Here is a 22,042-nt window from a genome sequence, read left to right as displayed (position 1 = left end):
TGACATTGACATATTCGTCAAGAAAATACAGCATACGAAGCAAATCAGATGAGCATGCTTTAATAGCATAATTGAACAATCAAATAGAATAATAATGTTACTTTCGTTCGATATGACTTATCTTTAAATTATCACAAAGTATTATCCTTTATATTGATGATCGATAGATACCTTCACATTTTACAATTATGCAATTTATATCAGTATCTGAAGATAATCTAGCACATAGTCTGCTATCCGCATGAATTAGCAATGAAAATATAACAGTTACTTTAATACTCCAATTCCGACTTCTTCGTCTAGCAAACAGATTTTTAACTTGTATTTATATTTAAAGTTAACGTAATAGAGTTAAAATGACACAATTTATGTCGGAAAGCCTCCGAATCCTTTCGCATGCTTTCGATCAGAAAGAAATTTCCTGTTGTGATTTGCTCTAGATGATTTATGTCTTTCCTTATTACGTCTATCTCTCACCTCTAGATAAACAATTATAAAAAAATTTTTAGACCTGAACATTTAGGCAATTATCATGAGAGACGGTCTTTGTAAACGCGTACGACTTTGACTTAAATATGGCAGGCTAGTAACATAACTATAGATGGATTACAACGAATTAACAATTCTAGCTAGTAGTAGCAGAAGGAGCACCTTAAAATATTATTTTATGAAGGGTAGCAATGAGCTAATTATACAGTATATATTACTGGTAAGTCAGTTCTTACCATTATTATTGCCATTAGTGTTATTCCGTTGATCGTTACCACTACGATTAGATTGTTGCCGCGCACCACTACGCTTATTATTATGGGCACTGCCATTGGCTATATTGCCGTCGGTGGCCTATAAAATAGTAAAACAGCACTCTATTACTATCGCTGGAAGAGATGAATGCTTTTCACGATTTTAATTCCTTACAGTAAGGTGCAAAGTTTTTCAGTTATACAGGTGACAGTACAATATGTGGATTATTTATCAGATAAATTATACCTTGTTTGGTTTAGCCTGGGTTTTCGCATTACTAGTGGCAGTCGTATGGATTGTATCAGATTCTTGGTTGTCAGATTCATCGTCTTCCGCATCTCTCGTATTCTGCAACACCCTCGGTGTAACGAAAGGTCTATTTTTAAAAGGAACCGTAGAAATCATCAATACTGACTAGTAAAAACTCCTTTAAGGGAGTATTTAAAATCTTTATTCGGCAACGTTTATTCATTATAACAAACCTGCGTTGTATTAGGTCATCGTCATGTCTGACAGCGTCGGCCGTAACGGCGACTTCAGCGTCATCGTACGTGTCATCATACTCGTCCTATAAGTCAGTATGTAAGGAGGAAAAGTTTTACTCGATTATAATAGTCTATACTAATATCTAAATTGCAGCCAAAGTAACACTATAAGAGTTTGACAGATACGCTACATCGTATTCATCGAATCTTTCGAATACGCCCGTTCTTCGCATAATTTCGACAACAGAAGTATCATTCAGAAAATCATCTACGCTCTTATAAGAATTTCTAGCGAGGTAAATTGAAATAAATATCATGATTTTATGCGGACACATTAATAAATGACTTCGTGCAATAGTCGAAAAATTACTTTTTTCCTCGATGAATTCGAGAAATATCAACATCATCCCTATGGAACACGTCAAATTCATCGTAATCGTATACAGAAGCACGTTCGCTTAGTTGTGGTTTAGAGTTGCTATTAACGTAATCCTCTCTATAATGATACAGATTATAATTACACATGTCAAAAGTTGGTTAGTCCATAATGTAATCCAGAAAACTTTCAAAACGTTTTTCAACGAGCCTAGATAAATTCAGATCAAGTCGTTTTAACGAGGCTGATAATTGATCTTCTAGTATGGCATCAATAACTTTATCGACATCGCCATTGTACTCATCTAAAGATGCCTAAATTGATCAACAATTTATAAGAATGAGCCAAATTACCGAATATTAATTTAAGAAATACAACAGTCGTAGATTAGTTTTGAAAAAAGAAAATCGAAGAATACAAGGATACTTGTATATGCTTACCATAACGAAGCCTTCACCTAAGTGTGGGAGAATATCACGCACTCTTAGAATAGCAGTTTCTACATTGATTTGTGAATCGGTTACCTACATTGCATTAATCATCAAAACTTAAGGATGTACTTCAGGCAGAAAAATGTGATCAACGTCTTAGCATTTACGTTAAAAAGCCTTCCAAAATTACCGAAGCAACTGAGTCCTCAATTTGGTTATCCACGTAACCAGTGGCAACTTCTTCGGTTTCTGCAGGCTTATTGCTATCGCATAAAAATGATACTTCCTGACATACTTGAGCAATTGCTTCAGAAAAGTAATCTACATTTGATTGATCTCTAAATTTAATTTACATGCTAGTTAAAGAAATTAAAATAAAGTGCTTGTACATCTATTAGCAGGAAAATAGTTAATAAATTGGTTATAGATTTATAAAAGTAAGGATACATATTGCCGGAAGAGTGAAGACGTTGAAGATCATCTTTAATGCTAAATAATCCATGATAGCTCGCTATAAATCTAAGATTAAACACACCATTACTATTTACTTTGCTTTACGTGACACATCGCTATTTCAAACACTGTCATACTACACCTTTTATTTGCCAAGACATCAGCAATAATCTGTAAAAATTTGTTTACAGTCTTTTGTCTTTCGTCTTCATTTACACTGCAGTACATTGAAAATAATTGTATAATTTGTTTACTAATATACTAACATGTCTGTGTTCATCGATATGCGCCTAAAAGGATGTCAATAACGAATGATACCTAGTTACGACTGGATCCAGATAACAGGTAGTGAAAATGTATCGACATATTGTTATCGTTTGAATTTGTGATGATTGTAATCGGTTGTACACCAGACTGAAATCAAGATATTTCACGATTAGAATCAAGTAAATTGCCTCTTAGCTGTAGTATGCAGAGAGGTTTACAATTATTGCTAAATATGATTTTGCACTATCTATGCAGACCTTATTTGATTTAGATTTGTTTCTGCAAAACGATGGTAAAGTGTTGGAAATATACTTTCGTACATGTCAGCCAACCTATTGTAGTAACACAACAAACATGTCCAACATCAATTATTAGTAAAAGGTAAAAATAACGCTGATTTTTATGTCAGAAACCTGCGAATAAAGTCGTTTTCAGATAAAATACTTGCTGCTTTAGGATAAACTTCTAAAAACGAGCATAGTGTTGCCATGGTATCCGATAAGAGGAGAACTAAGTCTGCAACTTCAGTTCTAATCATTTCTATACTCCTACAATAGGTATTTTACAACAACACCTTTACTTTACAAATGCTATATATACGTAAAGTAGTGTAAAAAGTGAAAAGATTATGTGTAAACTTAAAATTTATAGTCCATTAAAACGTTATCGATGATTAATGACAAATGCCAATATATGCTTTCACATAACTATCGATAACCATCTGCTGACTAATGATAGATTACCGTGATTGAATTCGATTGTTGCGAGAGTTTATATCTGCTATTGCGGCTACGATGCCATCAAGCACCTGTACATCAAGTACATCAATTGTAGTGTTGATAAGTTAAATAATAAAGAAAAATTTCATTCGTTACGATCAATGATGAATTATTTTGAAGATAGTATCAACCTTTGTAAATGTCGGAATACAAATCTTTAAATCGTTAATATATCTACCACAGGAGAAAGGTAAATTTTACATATTAGAATCAATATAAGTCAAGCCAATCATTTCTATGACACTAATACTGTACCGTATATTGTCGATAGGTTCATAAAATAGACTTACTTTGGTTGACTGGTAAATATATTGTCAACCATTTTTTTGATTAAGGCTTCGTTAGCAGATTGGTAAAGCAAACATATATCCATGATTTTGGGTATATCAAATACATAACAATCATATATGATTTGGCCGAATTCATGTGGAGAAAAGTAATGATTCTAAATTGACGATTGAAATATCAACAATAGGAGTTGAGTTTAAAGCAATTTTTAATGTTAGAAAATAAGGAGACATGAATTATCAATAATAATGATTGTTATTGTGACTGGTATACTGAATTAAAAGTCAATCCAGTACGAAGTGGAGTACAGTTATTACGACTATTTATTGAATGACAATCAGCAATCTGGTACTACCTTGGATTCTTTATGAGTAGACAGTCTGAGTAAAACTATGAAAACGAGCCGATGTACCCGCCGATGAATATCAAGAATCTGTGATGGTAGTCGCTTCCATTCTTCAAGACAGCGTGGAGCGCGACTTAAATAAGAATCTAAAAATCTTCTAATAGAGCTATCATGTAAGACCTAAAAATAATAAGATAATTCATTATACGATCGTTTATTATCATGGAGTGAGCATGTCAATGAATAATTCAGCTATTGCAGCTATCAGGTTAGGAATAGACGAGATAATATACACGATAAAACAAAATGATTGATAGAATCAAACACGATACAGTAATACTGTTATCACTTATTGTACACGTCTAATGCAGTAACCTGAGTCCAAAATTGTGGATGAGATAAATGTAGGAGTTGTTGTAAGTCTTGCTCAAGTAATTCCATGGTTTCAATCCATTCACTTTCTATACCGTCGATGTCGATGTGGGAATGAAGATCCGTACGTTGGCATAAATAATTTGTAACCGATCGAAGTGGTCCAGGTAAGGAATATTCAAGTAAGTTTAAAGGCTGAACCGATGCTTCTACCTAAAAACGTATTTAACATAGGCATCATCAACATTATGCATGGATTTCAACCCCAGCCACATTGTCATTCATCAATGCATACCCGTATACCGTATCTGTTAACATACTAAAATCGATTACACTATATCGTTGGTTACGTTTCATCATGGCCATTGATTAGATTAACTATATTCGATTTAGGTGTAGAGCACTTTTGCCTACTATAAAATCTCTTTGGTGTAATCCTAACAAGTAACAATTATCCCATGCGATCCAATCTCGAGTGTCTACAGTACTACAGTGGTTGGATATCGCCTTCAATGGCATGACTCAATCTGGCTGGAATTGAAAATGATTTTATGACTGACCTTTTTGGATAGTAGTGTCTTTTTCCAATCACTTTGGCTTACAGCCTCAGCCATTTCTATGTAATTATTGGATATCACGATCAGAGAGACTGGGTAAAATGATGTATTCAAGTTAGCAAAGTAACTACTCCATGTTGACCAAGAAGAGGAACTTTATTATTAAGCAAAGAGCCACTTGGGCCTTTCTCCGCTTTCGTCATCCGAGCATGCTCAGAAGTATTTAGTCCATCTTTTCACTATTATAGTACGTATACACGTCTGCTGTGACTCAGTATTTGTATAGCATGGATGATGTCAGCAGACATTTCTATTGGCGTCTCGTGACTACAGTACCCGGTACAGTGTGCAGTACACTATCGTCATGCAAATTAGCTGCTCATACTAATAGCAGTGCGGTGTACGATTTCAGTAATAGCGTAGAGTAGAATGACTAGAAAAATAGTCAGCCTCGTCATTGACTTACTGTCATCTGCACAGTGCATACTTCCACAGTATGTACTGTACACTCAAGCACTTTTCGTATTGTAATCATTGAAATAGGACCAGGACTGGACCGGAACGGATCGGACCGGACTGTGCTGAGGGCTACTCTTGTACATTCCCGACCAGTCTTGGCCGTGCAGCCTAAACCAAGCTGAAAATGAAGATGATGGAGGTCCGTAGATAGTCTTGAGATAGTCTGATTGCAGCTAGATCGTCCTTGCTAGTTGTATCATCAACCTAATCTTATGGAATACTGTAAAGTCAAGTTTGCAAGAAACTATAGTTTTGGTTGTATTTTTGACAAGACACTTTGTCACAGGCTCGCGTTAGCATGCTACTACAGCTCAACTTTTGCGGCAAAACATGCAATCATGGACTACGAAATTCCATGCTATAGTCTATAGGTTATATATATATACTGTAGAACATTCTATCAAGTGTCCTATATACTGGAGATTCTTATTTCAGGGACATTCGCACGTACAGAAATAATGTTAATAATTCATTTAGATCAAATCCAATTTCAGCAACTTTGCAAAATGATGTTTTGACAAGTTTGCGGCTCACCGTGCAGTAAATAGTACAGCATGGTAAAATATTATACAAAGAGTAGAGTACATAAGACTTGCGGACTGATTGCTGTCGATAGCCATTTTGGTGTCCCTTTCTGTAGTCCAGCTGAAATCTTAAAAAGGCGCAAGTAAATATAGTATGACATAAACCTCTGTGGTAGGAATGTAACAAGTTGTGTGCGTGCACCAAAAACACGACTACGGATTATTACTGGTACTGTACTAAATTGTCCATGCTGCAAGAACGCTATAAGATACATGTCGGATCTATCGCGAGTTGTAACGACTATTGCAATAAAGTGCAAAGACTTCATAACTGTGATAAGTTTGACCGGCTTTTAATCCTTGTTTATTAGCGGACTAGTTCATAAAAGGTAATAAAGAGTTTATCAGTAAAACAATTATTAAAAAAAGTAGCTAGATAACGGTAGCTAGATAACGGTATACGAGTATAGTATACTCATATGCTAGTGCCATGATCATAATCATAACTGTGAAAGAATTTGACTGGCCATTAAACTTTGTCTATGACTGGATTAGTTGAAAAATGCTGATCAGCCTACGGAAATGGATATTACTGGTTGTTCGTCATAGTATTTAAACACTACTTGAATGTTTTTATTAAACTTCTTATATTCATGTTGCTGGTGTATTTGCAAGTTGTAGAATTGAAATTTAGCTAAAAGTGAAAAAGAACAGACCAAATAGAAACTATTCCGTCATGTTCCTTTATCACATCAATAGCAAAGATTGCTATATAAGCTTGGTATTTGCCTACTGGCCTGACCAGTTTATATTTCAATACTAAAAAAGATTCACATAAAATAAATTTTGAACTATCTTAATCTACTTGATTAACAATAGTAAGTCATTGAATTATCATTCGCAGCGATGAAACACAATTGAGCTAGAATATTGTAGCATCCTAATTCTGTCATTAAGAGTTCATCAATACAGAGATCGTCATAAAATCGGGAAATTGGTATTAGAAAACGAGAGTTAGGATTCTTAGCGTTGTTTATTTTCCATTTATATACGATTAGAAAGTATTAGCGGGTAAAATTAACAAATCATATCAATTATAAAGGATTTCCTCGGAAACCTAATATACAATCCTAGAAAATAAACTTGTATCAAAAGAATTAAATCATTAAAATCTTGTTCTAGACGGTGAAAATGTTATCTTCTCGGTTATAGTTTGAATGAATTTCCTCTTCTGCCTGCCATATTGTCCTTAAGTTTGTATAGATTATGTAGGAACAGTAAGGAAGAACGCCTGAGGGGCTATGATTGTTCTCCGTAATTAGAAATTCTGAATCAAAAGTAAATCAATGTATTAATTGATGTTTCCATACCTCCAGGAAAAATAGTATTGTTTTAGGCATTATGATTGAAAAGATGCCATTTTTGAGTTGAATACAATTACTACACTAGGATATACAATAGCAGCCATGACTAAATAATTAGGTTGTGCTAAGCGATTCTACCATGGTTGCCTTAGTTGTCAAATTGTAGTGCGTCCTAGTCATGAGTAACAGACAAGTAAAGGGTTCTTATAATTTTCAACCGATGCTGCCCATATCCATTAGGTAGGCGGCGTCTAATAAGGACGATATGATTTTAACAGTACGAAGCGATTTCAGATAGAAGGACGAGCATTGATCCAGATTAGTAGAGGTGTTATTGGGATAAAACTACGCTAAAATTGGTCAACTTGCTGTAAATTATTGAATGGTTTAGATTCTTAACCTTGGCGTAAGTAGAAGGCTGAACTTGTGATAAAATCGACTATTTACGTCTAATTTAAATCTTATAGGACTAATCTTCATTGATATTGGGCTCTAACGAAAGAATTTATTTATTTGTAAAGATACAAACCAAAACGATGCAGTTTATTAATTTATTAACTTATGATTAGTTACTACTGAAGTGATGATAGAAACAAGTAAGCTATGCGTAATCGCAATGCTTAGAGCATAGTAGTTATCTCGTAATATTGCAAACGTAAAATATGGGGCGTTAGAAGAACTAATTCTTGATGACATGATCACTTTAGAAGCAAAATGATAGATTACTTAATAGAGTTGTGATAACGTTTTCTATCCACACTTTCGATCTTAAAAGTAGTTGCGATCAATGATCGTTAAAATCTTATGTATTCACAATCGTTGAAGACAATATTTTGACCTTAATATCGTTTGAAAACAAACTCCAGAATTAATAAGAAACTATTACAGTCCAAAGCCAGAACTACAAAGTTATCCTCTACTATTTACCTAAATTCTAGTTTATTAAAAAGCCATTAGTTAATTGATTTGACTTGGTTACACTAGTAGGCCTCCAAGCAAAGACAGATGTTGAGCCCGCGATTTTTTTCTATATACTTCATCGCAGTCTATATTTCCCCCTTTGAAGATAGTTATTTACTTCCATATCCAACATTCATAAACTAATGTCTGGGAATAAATTACACTTGCAGATAGCATTAGATAGTATCGTTTAAAATTATCGTCAACAGATTTCGATACATAATCTAATTTATTCTATTATTATTATTAACTGCATATCCAGTCAATTTACTTATCGTAGATCCGTAAGGTATTTTAAACATAAAGTCTTGGTTATTTCATACAAGCAATTCGTGCATTAAACACCAATAGTCTATCCCATTTATCGACGTTGTGATCATAATCCTCTTTACATAGCTGATCTCTTATTGTCAATATTTATACATTGACACCTGTAGCAGTGAGGTTTACTTGCTTCCTTGAAGCAAGTATAACTTACTTTTATTTCTTTTGATTATAGCTTACAAAAGTAGATGATAAATCAATTCTATCTGAAACCTTAGTTATCGCACGCTATGATATTTACTATTTAGTAATACGAATATAATTCACTTGACTACTGTTACAAGTTATAATTACTAGTCTTGTAAACAACATGATGAAAAGTATTAACATTCAAGAGCCTAATACTCCTGTGAATTTAACGATGGATGTTATGTTTGCTCAAATCGAATAGTTTCTCGTTGCATTTTAGGCCAATGCAGTTGATGACTATTAGAAAATGAAATTGTCAGATTTAAAACATATTAGGAGTGTCAATATATCCTTCAATAGTGACTTAATTAAATCTATCACTGTAAAGTAAGAAAATTTACCGTTTTTTTAGAAGTTGCAATAGACTTGGTCATAGCCTTAATCTTCTATGAGCAATTCAAGCTAATTACTCCATGTGACATAAAAATTTACTCCAATACACGACGACTACACATTCATATTTAATTCAATATTTGTGGTAACCCTTTCAAGTAGCAGTACTTAAGCAATTCTTGTTCAAGATGTGATAGAAAGAAAATACTTAGCGATGATTTTTATTTACTATATTAACACTACTAGCTCTGATTAGCTACAGAAAGTTATCATCCATGTCGGAAAATACCCACAAACCCTCTGGCCAGTCTACACTGCCATTTCGACAGGAAGCATTTGATTGGGATGGTCGACCATCTATAAATCTACTTGAAGAGAGGAAAAGACTATTAAGACCGAGGAAAGCAAACTCGAGATTACCATCTTATTGCTGCAGTGTGCGTTATTTTATGTTTTTCATGGTCATTTTCTGTGGAATAATCACCATGGCCACAAAAATCAATTTAAGTATGACTATCGTAACGATGACATATCATCCTAATGATATTCCCCCGCTGGAGAATTCGGTAAGCTGCTTTATCATCCATCATATTGCTTTTATAACATTTTATTAATAAAAGCTTGACATCATTGATCATTAATTGATGTAGTAACGTAAATCAAACTTAATTCACGATCGAAATGCTCTGGAAAACTTTTATATGTTGCCATTTTACTCTTAATTCAGGTATGTTCTCTTTCTAACTTCTTCGCTATAGATTTACTTTTTAAATTGGACATCCACACAACAAGGTAAGATGGTCTCAGTGCCCTGTTGAGCAGTCGATAATCGGCAAAAGAGATCTAAAGGAACCAAAATCGATTGCTTTTATATTTGACACTGAAAAATAAGAACAATTTAATACTAATGTATTTAATAAAATTTGAGTCTTTTACTCAATACTAGACTTGTATTAAACGCCGTGACATTAAGCAGTAATAGTAGAGTAAGAAACCTTTAAGACAAATATTAATGTACTATTTATGATCTATGTATATTTACTTAATCATGAGGCCATAAACATTTCATTTTTAGTCAGTACAATTTCATGTAAGACTGCTGAAACTATTATTGCCGTATTAATCAATTTCGTAGTAGAAAAACTTTGTTCATACTATATCTTACCGAACGATATAACTTTAATTCAAAGATAATCTCTAATTTTTATTCTAATCGACCATCATGATAGTCGTGCAAGTAGTTAGAATCCTACTGCATTTTGATAATTACTATGTGATAGACAGCAGTTACTTCCTGATTTAGAACTGTTGTGGCTTATTTCGTCAGAATCTGATAAACTTCGCTACAATTTCGCATACGAACTTATATTGAGATATAACCATAATTGCGATGTACTATTCGCTATCATTCTTAACGAATTACTCCATCAATCGATCCTCCATACCTTTAGGTATTGCGCTTAGTGCCGTTCATTATGGCCAAATTGTTATGCAGTTACCTGGAGGATGGCTAGTTACACGAATAGGTGGATGGAAAGTTTTGTTAATTGGCATATTTTTGAGTTCATTATCGACCATCTTTCAACCATTGGCGGCAATGTATAATTTTACATTATTCGTAGTCTTACGAGTATTTGCGGGCCTCTGTCAGGTAAGCCTATAACACCTATATTATACAAGAATTCTATTACAAGCATTTATCATCTCCATCTTTTAGCTAATAACTTTTGAAACTATGTTCACGAAGATTATTACTGTATCGCTTGTCATTATATTCCCAACTTTACTCCTAATCACTTAATTGAACCATGATTAGGATAGTCTGAAAAATTGATTTCTAACCACAGAAATAGTACATAAGCCCTATCATGCCACATTTGAATCGATAACCTACAAGCAGTACTGTTGATATAGCATTCTTTACGTAATTAATACAGCAATAGACTTAAACCTTTATTTAACAAATGCTATTGTCGAAGAAGGATAGAGACAAAATTACCCTCATTCATATTGTTTAAAGCGTAGCTTGCAAACCCTACAGTAACCTAAATTAAGTTAACATCTATCTATTGGGGAAGCGATTTATTAGCAAAAGTACCGTACGGTAATAATATATAGATAGTTCTTACTGCAAATTGAGTCAATTATGGACCACTGGTTATCATATCTTTCATTGATTACCTATCCCAAGTATGGCCCTGTAAATGCTTACGTAGTGGTAGCAACACCTGATGTTTTGATGAAGGAATGCAATTAAATTATACATAACCATAAAGTTCTCAGCTTGATATGTCAATAATGTGGAGTTTTAAGTCACGGTTAAAATTTTGCAGACAGAATCGTTCCTAACCTTAGCAGTGATGTGCAGAAAAAAAAATAATCTCTATTTCTTCCGGAAAACAACTACTGTAACTAATCCTTTAGCATTTATTATTCCTCAAGTGGTCAAGTAGTGAAAGCCACAATTAGGTGTCTTATTTCCCATCCTTTGAATCAAATTTCTTTCATTCTGATGGCTTTCGTGTCAATATCTTATTTACAGTCTGATAAATTCTGATCTATTCGTTTTACCGGTACTTGAAATTTTTTATGTTATTTCTTGCATAAAGACTCCTTTCCATGCTGCTGTGAATGATCTATGGAGTCGGTGGGCTTCTCCTCAAGAAATAACACGTTTCTCGGTAGCTCCAGCAATAGGTATGTGAATAATCTGTGATGCACCATATCTCTTTAACAGCAGAGTTCTGTATCTAGCTTGAAGTAAATATTTTTCTCTGATTTGTTTACTGATCACTTGCAGGAGAAACGATAGGATCATTTATGACCATCTATTTTTCTGGATATGTGCTGTATTATTTTAGCTGGCCTACCGTGTTTTATATTTGCGGTAAGAGAATATATATTTTGAAAAGATTCTTGAATTATCTGAAAATAAATAAAGCTCTATTTAATGTTTCTTATCAACATGAATTCGTCGAAACTCTTATAGGTGCTACAGGAATAATTTGGACCATGATCTGGTGCATGTTCTTTACAAACTCACCAAGTATACATACATTTATTTCTTATGATGAAGCCGAATACATCCAAACCACGATTGAAGATAAGCAAGGACCATTGGGATATCAGGTATATTTTATAACGAGGAACTTTTCCAAAGGCAATTGAATTCGATAGCATTAGCTTAGTAGCGGTAACCTTCAATAGTAATGAACGTATTTTATCTTTTATAATTGCTTTGAGCTACCATTTTACCAAATTAATAAAGTTTATCGCAAGCCAGTACGAATAGGCTCTAGATTTCGTATCAGCGTTAAATAATATTATGTTATTTTGATCATACTAATTTATCCATGATCATACCTTCACTAAATTTTAATTTGGTTGGTAATAAGGCTAGTCATAAATGTATCAATACATCACCGTTACTTAAGTGCTATGATTAAATCTGCTGTTTATTTACAAACAGTAAAATCAGAGATAGTTTAACTTACTTGCCAGAAATAATTCTCTTTACCAAGAATATCTGCAGTATATTACTACAGCAGCTACAAATCCTAGCTCCCGCTTAATTTAAATATTTGCAGCTAATAAAACTAGTAATATAAGATTTACGTTTATTACATTCTTGTGGAATTAAACTCATCATTCTGATTATTTACTGCCCCTTTCTGTCTGTAATCATAGCCATACAAGATACCCTGGAGCTCCATTTTGTGCTCAAGACCTATCTGGGCTCTTGCACTGGGAAGCTTTGGTTTAGGCTGGCTTAATAGTATGCTGATAGCATACTTTCCTATACTATTTTATATTTTATACGACAAAAAAATTTATTCGGTAGGTTTATCATTATGTCGACTAACACATTACGAGATAATAAATATTGAACCTTTTCATTTATGAATATGTTCACTGATTCTAATTACATTTTTTTAACAATTAATCGTATAAATTTCTTTCAGATTGGATTACTATCATGCATACCATTCTTTCTCCATGCAGTTTTCATGTTACTATTTAGCATATTAGCTGATAAATTAATTCAGAATCACTTCTCTAAGACCGCTACCAGGAACGCGTTTCTATTGTTAGGTAAATAATACTCATTTGTCTTGCAGTCGCTATAAGCCTGCTTTTATGTTATATTTATGGAAAAATCGATTATAATCATTCAAAACACAGCCATGAAGAACATCGCTTTGATCATGTTGATATATAGGCTCCATTGTGCCCGCTGGTAGTCTAATGTTGATGACCTATAGCAGTGATCAAGGTATCCTTATTACAGCCTTGTACCTTATCGTTATTATCGAAGCAGCAATGTATTGCACAATCATGGCCAATCCACTTGATATAGCACCAATCCATGTTGGAATTATTACGGCTTTTATTGACATTTTCAGTAGCTTAGCATCGGCTATAAGTCCACTAATAGCTGGTTTTATTATAGAACCTGAGGTAATTGTTTTGCTTATTTGCTAGCTTTCATTAATGATAGCCAGATTAACTAGGTTTTCTAATTCCCTGAATGTACGCTGCACTGATATGGCATGCTTGATTTAAAAATTGTCTGTTGCTGTAGTGTGGTATCTAAGTTGCAATTTTCTATAATATACAATATCGATTAAAATTTGCTCTACCTGTGATTTGTAGAACATACACAGTTGGCATACTGTTTTCTATGAAGTTGGAGCAGTTTTAACGGCATGCAGCCTCATTTACCTAATGTATAGTTCAGCTGAAATCCAGCCATGGGCAGTATATAGCCTTAGCAAAGATCTTACCATTTATAGGACCTTAAATTCAGATGAAGAAACTGAAGAAACGCCAATTTCAAGCATATTTAATGATTGAAATCCGACCAAGAGTAAATAGCATTTGCATTTCAATCTATGATTACGAAACTTCACAATTTCTGTTATATTTTATTAAAAGGTGAATACCTAATTACTTTTAATTAAAACAACGAAGGTTTAAATAATGAAATGCTTTATAAAGTATTTGTATTTCGGTACTGAGTACAGGTGATAAATTAAATTGAACACCGTTTTAATTTAAATGGAGCATGAAAGGCCTAGAATATAACTTAATTTCTTATTTTTCAGCTGTTGTAAATGTAATTTAAATTGTTTGCGAAATAACATTTGCATTAAATATTCCTAATGAACTTTCAGTCAAATCGCAGCTGATATGGTCCCGATCTAAATAATATAAAAAAATATAATCTCTGCGTGACCTTCAATTATCACCCCCTTTTCATGTCTTGACGTATATATTGCCTTACTTATCCTCTCTTTATCAGATAGGTTGCTGTCTATTCATCAATAACATCGGTTAAATTTACAGATTTGATTATTATTTATATGTATCCGTAGACGGTACGATTTATATCAAACGATTACTTTAAAAATATAATTTATTACGCACTAATATTTTCTGGACTATTGCGCATTTAGTAATTTAGAGTAATAATTGATTTTAATTGAGTGGATAGCCTAATGATGATAATAGGCTGTCAGTTTCTTATGCATTTTCATTATTTATATATATGCGCATAATATGCAATTTCTATAAAGCTGCTTGTTTTAAAATTAACGATAATTAATAACGTCTTTCCAAATCCATATTTGAAAGTATCTAATTTACGAGTCGAAGCCTATATTCTCACTTGCTGTGAATTTTAAATGTCACTCATTTCATTTGAGATTACAACTCTGTTCGACGAAAAATTAGCATTACCCACCGATAATACTAAAATTTATATTTGGTAAAGCTGTAATAGCCTGATGTTCTAGACCGGCATCTTTAATGATCAAATTTGAGATATAAAATATCGTTGATTTCATTTGAAGATCATTTTATGCATTAGTTTTACTAATATGTTTCAACGTAACTAAAATTATTAATGTTTTGGGGTTCATTATTCACAATTTGGTGCTTACTAAAGCAGATGTTGAATCGAATTGTTCGTAAACTCTTAAATAAAATCGATTGTTTTCCAGATGCAATATTCTGACATTATAAAGACTGCAACTTCTAACGTTTGCCATGTATTACTATACTACGTTACATACATAATACCATTCGCTTGACCTAAAATTAAAACTTCATTCGATTAACATACTTGCTGTATAAAAGTAATATAGTATATAAAATCGAAAACCTGTATCCTATGGTGCAATCTCGAAATGCCAATACACTATATTAACGATACAAAATTTTTAAAACTGAAATTACAAGAGGCAATCAAAAATTTTAAAAATCTTGTAATCAATTATTATCAGATTTTGATATCTTACATAATACTAAATCATGTTAACATAAGGCTAGATTCTTAAATTAAAGCTATCACATTCGTATTTGATACTTGCAACTACTTTAGGCCTTATAATAACTTGCATTTTTCTTTTACCATCTGAATATTTAGAATACCACTCGTTTGATCTTAAGCTTTAAATTCATTCAAGAAAATGTGACAAATACCATGTATAGTATCGTATCAAAATTAAATGTTTTAACACTTATAACAGAATCCAACTCTATAGGCCAGTTTTGATGCAACGACTTATATCATTAAGGAAGATATTATAGAGTAGTTTATTGATCTTATGCGAAGCACCAACTCTTGCTGATCAATTAAAATTACTTATAGATAGACAGCGAAGCACTGGCTAAATGGTTATCGCGCAAAATTGTGCTGTATACCATTTTCTAATATCTAACCTTTTGACTTCGAAATGTCATATCTTGGCTTCAACAACTGTCTTGATACTGTTTACTACTATCTCAATGTTCCGATAATAGTCAGATTTTAGCAATCAAGAACATAAATTTACCATCTTGGATCGCAATGCTAGAGTTTACATAATGAATTTATATCAAGATCGGTCAAAATTTTACCGATCAAGTCCTATTACAATTTATTTTCTCATTGCACTCTTTATACAGAACGTAAGCAATGTAACATAAATAAACTTGTATATAGAAATAATTTCAATTTCTTTGTGTGTTTTGATAATACATAGCTCATATAGCGCATATTTTATTACCTAATATTATAGATAGATTCAATCTATTTTAACTTTTATGAATAAACCCTTAACACTTAACCCTTAACACGACCATACTCGTTTCGTAAAAATGATTGACAATGAACATTTCCGAATGAATTAAGAATCTTTCATGATATAAATAGGAAGCCAGTAGTTTAGGCTAATATTTCACAAAAATCAAAATATGATATAACTTTGAAAAATAGATTTTGATAGTCAAGATTTCCCAATTAAATATTATCAACGAGCCGGTCAATACGGATATTGGCCATAACATTAATATTATCGAAAATAGAGATAATTTGAATTAACTGTGTTTCCACTTGTATGTTAGGTCTAAGTACTACATTTTAAGGGAATATGTTTATTTGATAGTGTCTAAATTTTTCCCATTTGTATTCTCTACTGAAGCAACTCTTACAGATCTTATTACTATCACATCGATTAAGGTGGAAATATTAACTTTCACTCCATAGTACTCTATATGTATAAGTTTTAAGCCCATATGAATTAACAGATCTACATGTAAAAAGTGTGCACAAAACCTAACTTTTAGAGATATGCCAAAAATTATTTAAGACAAGATTCCGTTACTTCAAAGTTGATAAACGTTCGAGATAGATTTAAAATGATAGCAGACTATTGCTTGAGAAATTTTTAACCACTATCGCATGTGAGCTACTTTTTTAATAGTGGATCTTTTCTAAGTAGTTTATTCCTAAACTTGGAGGAATTATTGCCCCTGCAGTAGATCGTAACTTTTGCTGTCTTAATTAAGTACAGATCTACTGTCAGGTACTGGAGCTATTTTCGATATTTTGCTAATAATTTAAACTTTTTAGCGTAGAAAAGTCGTGATAAATAGTTGGCATAACTTAATACATTCGTCGTTATGCTATTGGAATAGAGTTAAAATCGCATCATAATTAAATTTAAATCAAATCTCGATCTTATTAATTTTAATTCATCTAGTATTAATATTTTATAATTCAATTTCAAAAATAAAGGTTTCTTTTTACACAGAAGCTTATTACAATTAAGACATCCGCTACAATACTCCCTCTCCAATCCGTTCCTATTCAGATCGATAGATGGAAATGTTGCTATAGCAACAGGAAGAATGAGAGAAAGGAATAATATAGCGAGGGCTTTGTGTAGACAAGATGGTTATTCTTTAGCTTTCTTAGCTACAAACAATATATCCGATGATTAATTAAGTTCGTCATCGAATTGTAACTATAATTAATTCATCATTTGCATACATTATCAAAATGATGGCAGAGTAATAATCATGGTTTAGGTTGTTTCTATTGATTCTATTTCATATCTAGATGTGAATTAATAATAGGTAACAATCAATGGATTGACAAAAGGCTAGAAATATCTATAGTCCTGTCTGCCACGATAGTGACGAATTATTATTTGATTTATCTTATTTTGTTTTCATAGCATAGATTGGCTATTTTTCCTTTCTATCATTCTATTTATTTTGTATGCAACCTCCGAAAGTTTATTCATAGCGTGTACGTTACTTCGCAATATTGATTTAATATTCAATATAGTTCTAGCTAACTATTTTTATGATAGAACTAGTAATAATTAATTTTGAAGGCTATTTTATCGGCTGTTATTGCTATTGATTTGTTTAGCTTAAAAAATTGGACTGCGAACTGATTTATTTTACAAGAGATTGAGATCCGAAGCCGATATAACGTAAACTAGGTAACGACGGATGATTCATCGGAGTCCTGCCCACGGTACGTATACCCGTCAACTGGATTAATTAAATACGAATTAAAAGACTAATAGATTGGCCATTTGTGTGAGATTAGTATTAGGTAAGTGATTGAAAACCTGGATATTAACTTTTAGTTGTTAGTCGCCAGTCTTTTTAATCACTGTTGAGTCCAAGATGCTATCAATCTACCTTAATTTTTATCAGAGTTCATGCTTGGGTATGAAATTATGATCAAAAGTAATGGATCGTCCATGTTTTACATGATATTGACAATAATTCATCTTGATTTGATTCAAATTAGTAATCCTAGTAGCGGAAAGAACTTGAAATCATGTCTGTATGATTTATTAAGGTATAGCAATGAATTGGCGTCGGTTACTCGTTTACTTTCCCTTTCCATCTTTCTTCTTTTGCATTCCGACAAATTAACTTTTTTGTGTAGATATCCATTTCATTGGAAAAAGAATTAATTTGTTTTATTGATTTCACTAAGAATATTTTCCTTTCGGTAAGAAACGGAATTGTTTGCCTCGGTGAAATATTCAGTTAATGCTTATATGCCATGGTCGGTTTTTTCTTCCTTGTTATTGTCACAGTTTTCCACTACCTGCATTACGCTATTTAACGTAAGATAATCCGGGCAAGAGAGAAGAAAATCTTAGCCTGGAAGTCGGATAGAACTTTTTCGATCTATTGGACGAACAGGGGTAGGGTCTCATTCATAAGCGATATCATTTTAAAATTCAATAATCGTAAATAAAATTGAACAGGCGCGGGCTAATGTGAAGGACACCAATATTATTCAGTTGTAATTTTTAAATCGTTTTGATATCAAATGTAGGACTACGGATATACAAGATCATCATTACCTATCGGATCGTTAATAAATAAGTGATCAAGTTTCTAATATTGAAGAAAATTATATCTTGAGCAGATGGCTGAAGAATCTTCAACCGTCGATATTGATACAGCCAATCGTAACGGAAAATCAGGAAAAAATGAAATAGATTTGGTGCCATCTACATTTCACCTTTCGGATACCATAACTTCAGATGACGAAAATGGAGATTATTCTTATAATAAAATGCGAAATGTAGCACAGACTTCTTTTCCATGCAGCTTCAAACGCTATCTTTTAGCTTTTATCGTAGTTTTGGCTTTTATTGCGGCATATTCAATGAGATTTAATTTGAACTTGGAATTTCGAGAAATGGTGCTTAATATGCAAGGAAATAGTTCGGTCTCTGTAGGAGAGAACAACCGAAGCAATATCAAGGTAAAGGATGCCATCTATACATTTACTTAATTAGCTTTGTCTAGTATATAAGAAACAGTAGAAATGGTCAGGACTTAATGCCTAAGGATAAATAGAGAGAAGATTAATAGACACTAATACGGCACTAAATTGTACCATATACGCCCTCTATTTAGCCTGGACTTTTAGTCTCGTTTAATAGATGTTGAAAACACTTACTATTCTAAACATGGGGCACTAATTCAGTTATAATAAAGTTACCGAAAGTCAGTTACTAAGAATCCAATAGCTTGTTCAAATTATTTAACTAGATTCTAGAACTCTTTAAAAGCTTGATTATATAGAAAAGTACGGGCGGTAAATAGTAATTTCTATTAATATTGGCTAGATCTGGAAGTTTAGACCAAGAGTATATAGTACTTTCCACTAAATTAAAACATCCTCTACAAGAACTTGGGTATCATAAGAAATTATTCACCGCTAAAGTTGTCGCTTTTTCATTTTTGCTCCGATTTACTTTTTACTCGAATAGATTTCCGTCTAGCCAAATTGCTAGACGAATCCTAATGTTATTAAAAGTTATCAAACATCAAAGATTATAAAAGCTTATTAAATCATGCACAATTCTTTGTAAGGGCCAATAAATTTTCGGTCATGATATAGGCAACAACAATTTACCAGGATTAAGTATACGAATTTTGTTGAGAATCAGCAATAAATACTTTGTCAAATCCAAGATTGGGCCGAATAGTTTTCCAATTGTAGTTTTTACAATTTTTACTTCAGTAAGAAAAACGTGTTACGAATGATTTCTCATTTAGCTTTGAAGATTTTATATCACGAATTCAAATGGCCATTCGTAAATTATTTCACTTTAAATTAAATTCATTAATAGATCTATCTTACCCTATCTTTAAATTTATGCTCATTTATGAATGAGGAGAGATAAATATTTGATTTCACCTAATAGTATCGTATAATTTCTTACGTGAGAGAAATCATTAATTTGGTAATCGATAATTTCAAAAACTACTTTCTAAGCTTTAAGAAATCTCTGGTTAATAAATGATGGTATTAGTTCAGCTAAGTTTTTCGCGATAATGGTAGACGCTAGACTCATTGATTATGAATTTATATAATTCTCATCAAAGAATATTTCTTGCCGAGCTTCATAAATTAGACTGATTCTCATATATGACACTCTGTTTTTAAAAGCAGATAAAGGCGGAGATTTAACTTAGTTAATTTGATAATAAATAGTGTAGCTTAGTACCGACTGATATTAATGTAATCAAATAGTGTAAAGAAGCAATTATAGAGCGTCAGAATTGTCAGTATTTCGTGCTCATGCCTAACTTAATTCACAGTAATGGATTTTTTAGAACGATATATATTGAACAGCATAAGAAAACATTGATTCTTTGCCAATTAATTATTCTGAATAGGTTTCATGGAATATATCGCAATTATTTACATCCACATTAACATCTGGTATTTATACGATTTTAAAAGAAATTGATAGTTTTTCAGTTTATAAAATTCGTCAGGTCCAAATTAAAATACAAGACTTATAGTTTCGTTTCAGGATTTTAATCGCTTAAATCGCTAAATAGTTGTAAAGTATGAAATCTTGTAGATTAAATTGATTCTTTATTTTACATAGTGTGATTTACGAGTCCGATGAAAAATTTCTCTATTAAATTATACTGTTTAAGAGATAGTCTAAGTCACAAGCAATAATATTAATTTGATATCTTCTAAATTATTACTTCTTTTACGTACTGGAGTAAAATATTAATCGAGTACAATATCACACAATTTATTTTTTAAAACGCTCTGAGTAAACCGCATCTAAGAATAAATTGACTGTCCATTTGTCTATTGGTAAAAAACACTAGCAAGGCTCTAGTTAGTCAGAAAGAGTATTTCTTTTCATTTCGATAGAATTATTACCGCAACTATCATGAATAACAAGCTATTACTATTTTATGATTTTAGGAGATGCCCATAGGTCGTAATGGGCCTAAACTTTACCATCATTTTTTATCAATTTCGTATAACACAGCAACGTTTCAGGTTTCGACTCTTAATGCAGCCTTCGTGCTGGTAATAAAACTGGAGTCGTTGATAGTCGGTATAATTCAATCGAATGACAATCACTATCAATAATTAATTCATCCTTCAGGCTAAATTTGACAACTTTTGAGCTTCTTTCCCGGCTAGCTTAATTTGGTACTCTTAACACATTTGTATAGCAGTGCATTTGAGTACGAAGTGATAGAAATTACTTTATACATCATATCAAATTAAGTTGCAGCAACAAAACGACAGGCAAATCGTTTCATGACAAGATATGAGCAATTTCAATGCTAGAAAGTTCCTTAAAATCGAAATCTCTACTTTTGATCTATCTTAAATGAAATTGGCTAAAAAATTTGATAAATGTCTCTATTTATAAATGTTCTATCCGGTGATAAGAATTATAGCCTGGATAGGGTTGATCATTGCTAAAATTAAATCGATGCTATAGTTGGAGTAGACTTTCATCATCATCTACGTGTATTCTAATATTAAATTCAGGACTTTATGTTTGTAATGGATTTATTCGAAGTACTGTAAACCATTGCTAGCCTTTGTGGTCGACTATCATCAATTTGAATTGAATTAAGTGAATTAATTTTTGCTA

General features: G+C 32.4%; 2 protein-coding genes across 2 annotated transcripts; one reads left to right on the top strand and one right to left on the bottom strand.

The window, feature by feature from the left end:
- Positions 1 to 366: 366 nt before the first annotated feature.
- On the bottom strand, positions 367 to 5,155 carry TRIADDRAFT_51322 (uncharacterized protein; the record flags this gene model as incomplete). Its single annotated transcript, XM_002107586.1, has 18 exons — positions 367 to 479; positions 726 to 843; positions 991 to 1,120; positions 1,227 to 1,312; positions 1,421 to 1,517; positions 1,600 to 1,725; positions 1,846 to 1,919; positions 2,046 to 2,129; positions 2,227 to 2,374; positions 2,632 to 2,706; positions 3,014 to 3,088; positions 3,170 to 3,304; positions 3,500 to 3,564; positions 3,667 to 3,709; positions 3,826 to 3,980; positions 4,236 to 4,349; positions 4,545 to 4,754; positions 5,102 to 5,155. 18 exons carry the CDS (start codon positions 5,153 to 5,155, stop codon positions 367 to 369), a joined length of 1,902 nt encoding a protein of 633 aa, XP_002107622.1.
- A 5,546-nt stretch (positions 5,156 to 10,701) lies between these two features.
- On the top strand, positions 10,702 to 14,165 carry TRIADDRAFT_18643 (uncharacterized protein; the record flags this gene model as incomplete). Its single annotated transcript, XM_002108402.1, has 8 exons — positions 10,702 to 10,962; positions 11,921 to 12,008; positions 12,112 to 12,198; positions 12,301 to 12,440; positions 13,008 to 13,148; positions 13,274 to 13,403; positions 13,531 to 13,769; positions 13,965 to 14,165. 8 exons carry the CDS (start codon positions 10,702 to 10,704, stop codon positions 14,163 to 14,165), a joined length of 1,287 nt encoding a protein of 428 aa, XP_002108438.1.
- Between the last annotated feature and the right edge of the window lie 7,877 nt (positions 14,166 to 22,042).

Source organism: Trichoplax adhaerens, genomic scaffold, assembly GCF_000150275.1.
Source record: "Trichoplax adhaerens TRIADscaffold_1 genomic scaffold, whole genome shotgun sequence".
NCBI classification, from domain to species: Eukaryota; Metazoa; Placozoa; class Uniplacotomia; order Trichoplacea; family Trichoplacidae; genus Trichoplax; species Trichoplax adhaerens.
This window is presented reverse-complemented; position numbering and strand designations above follow the sequence as displayed.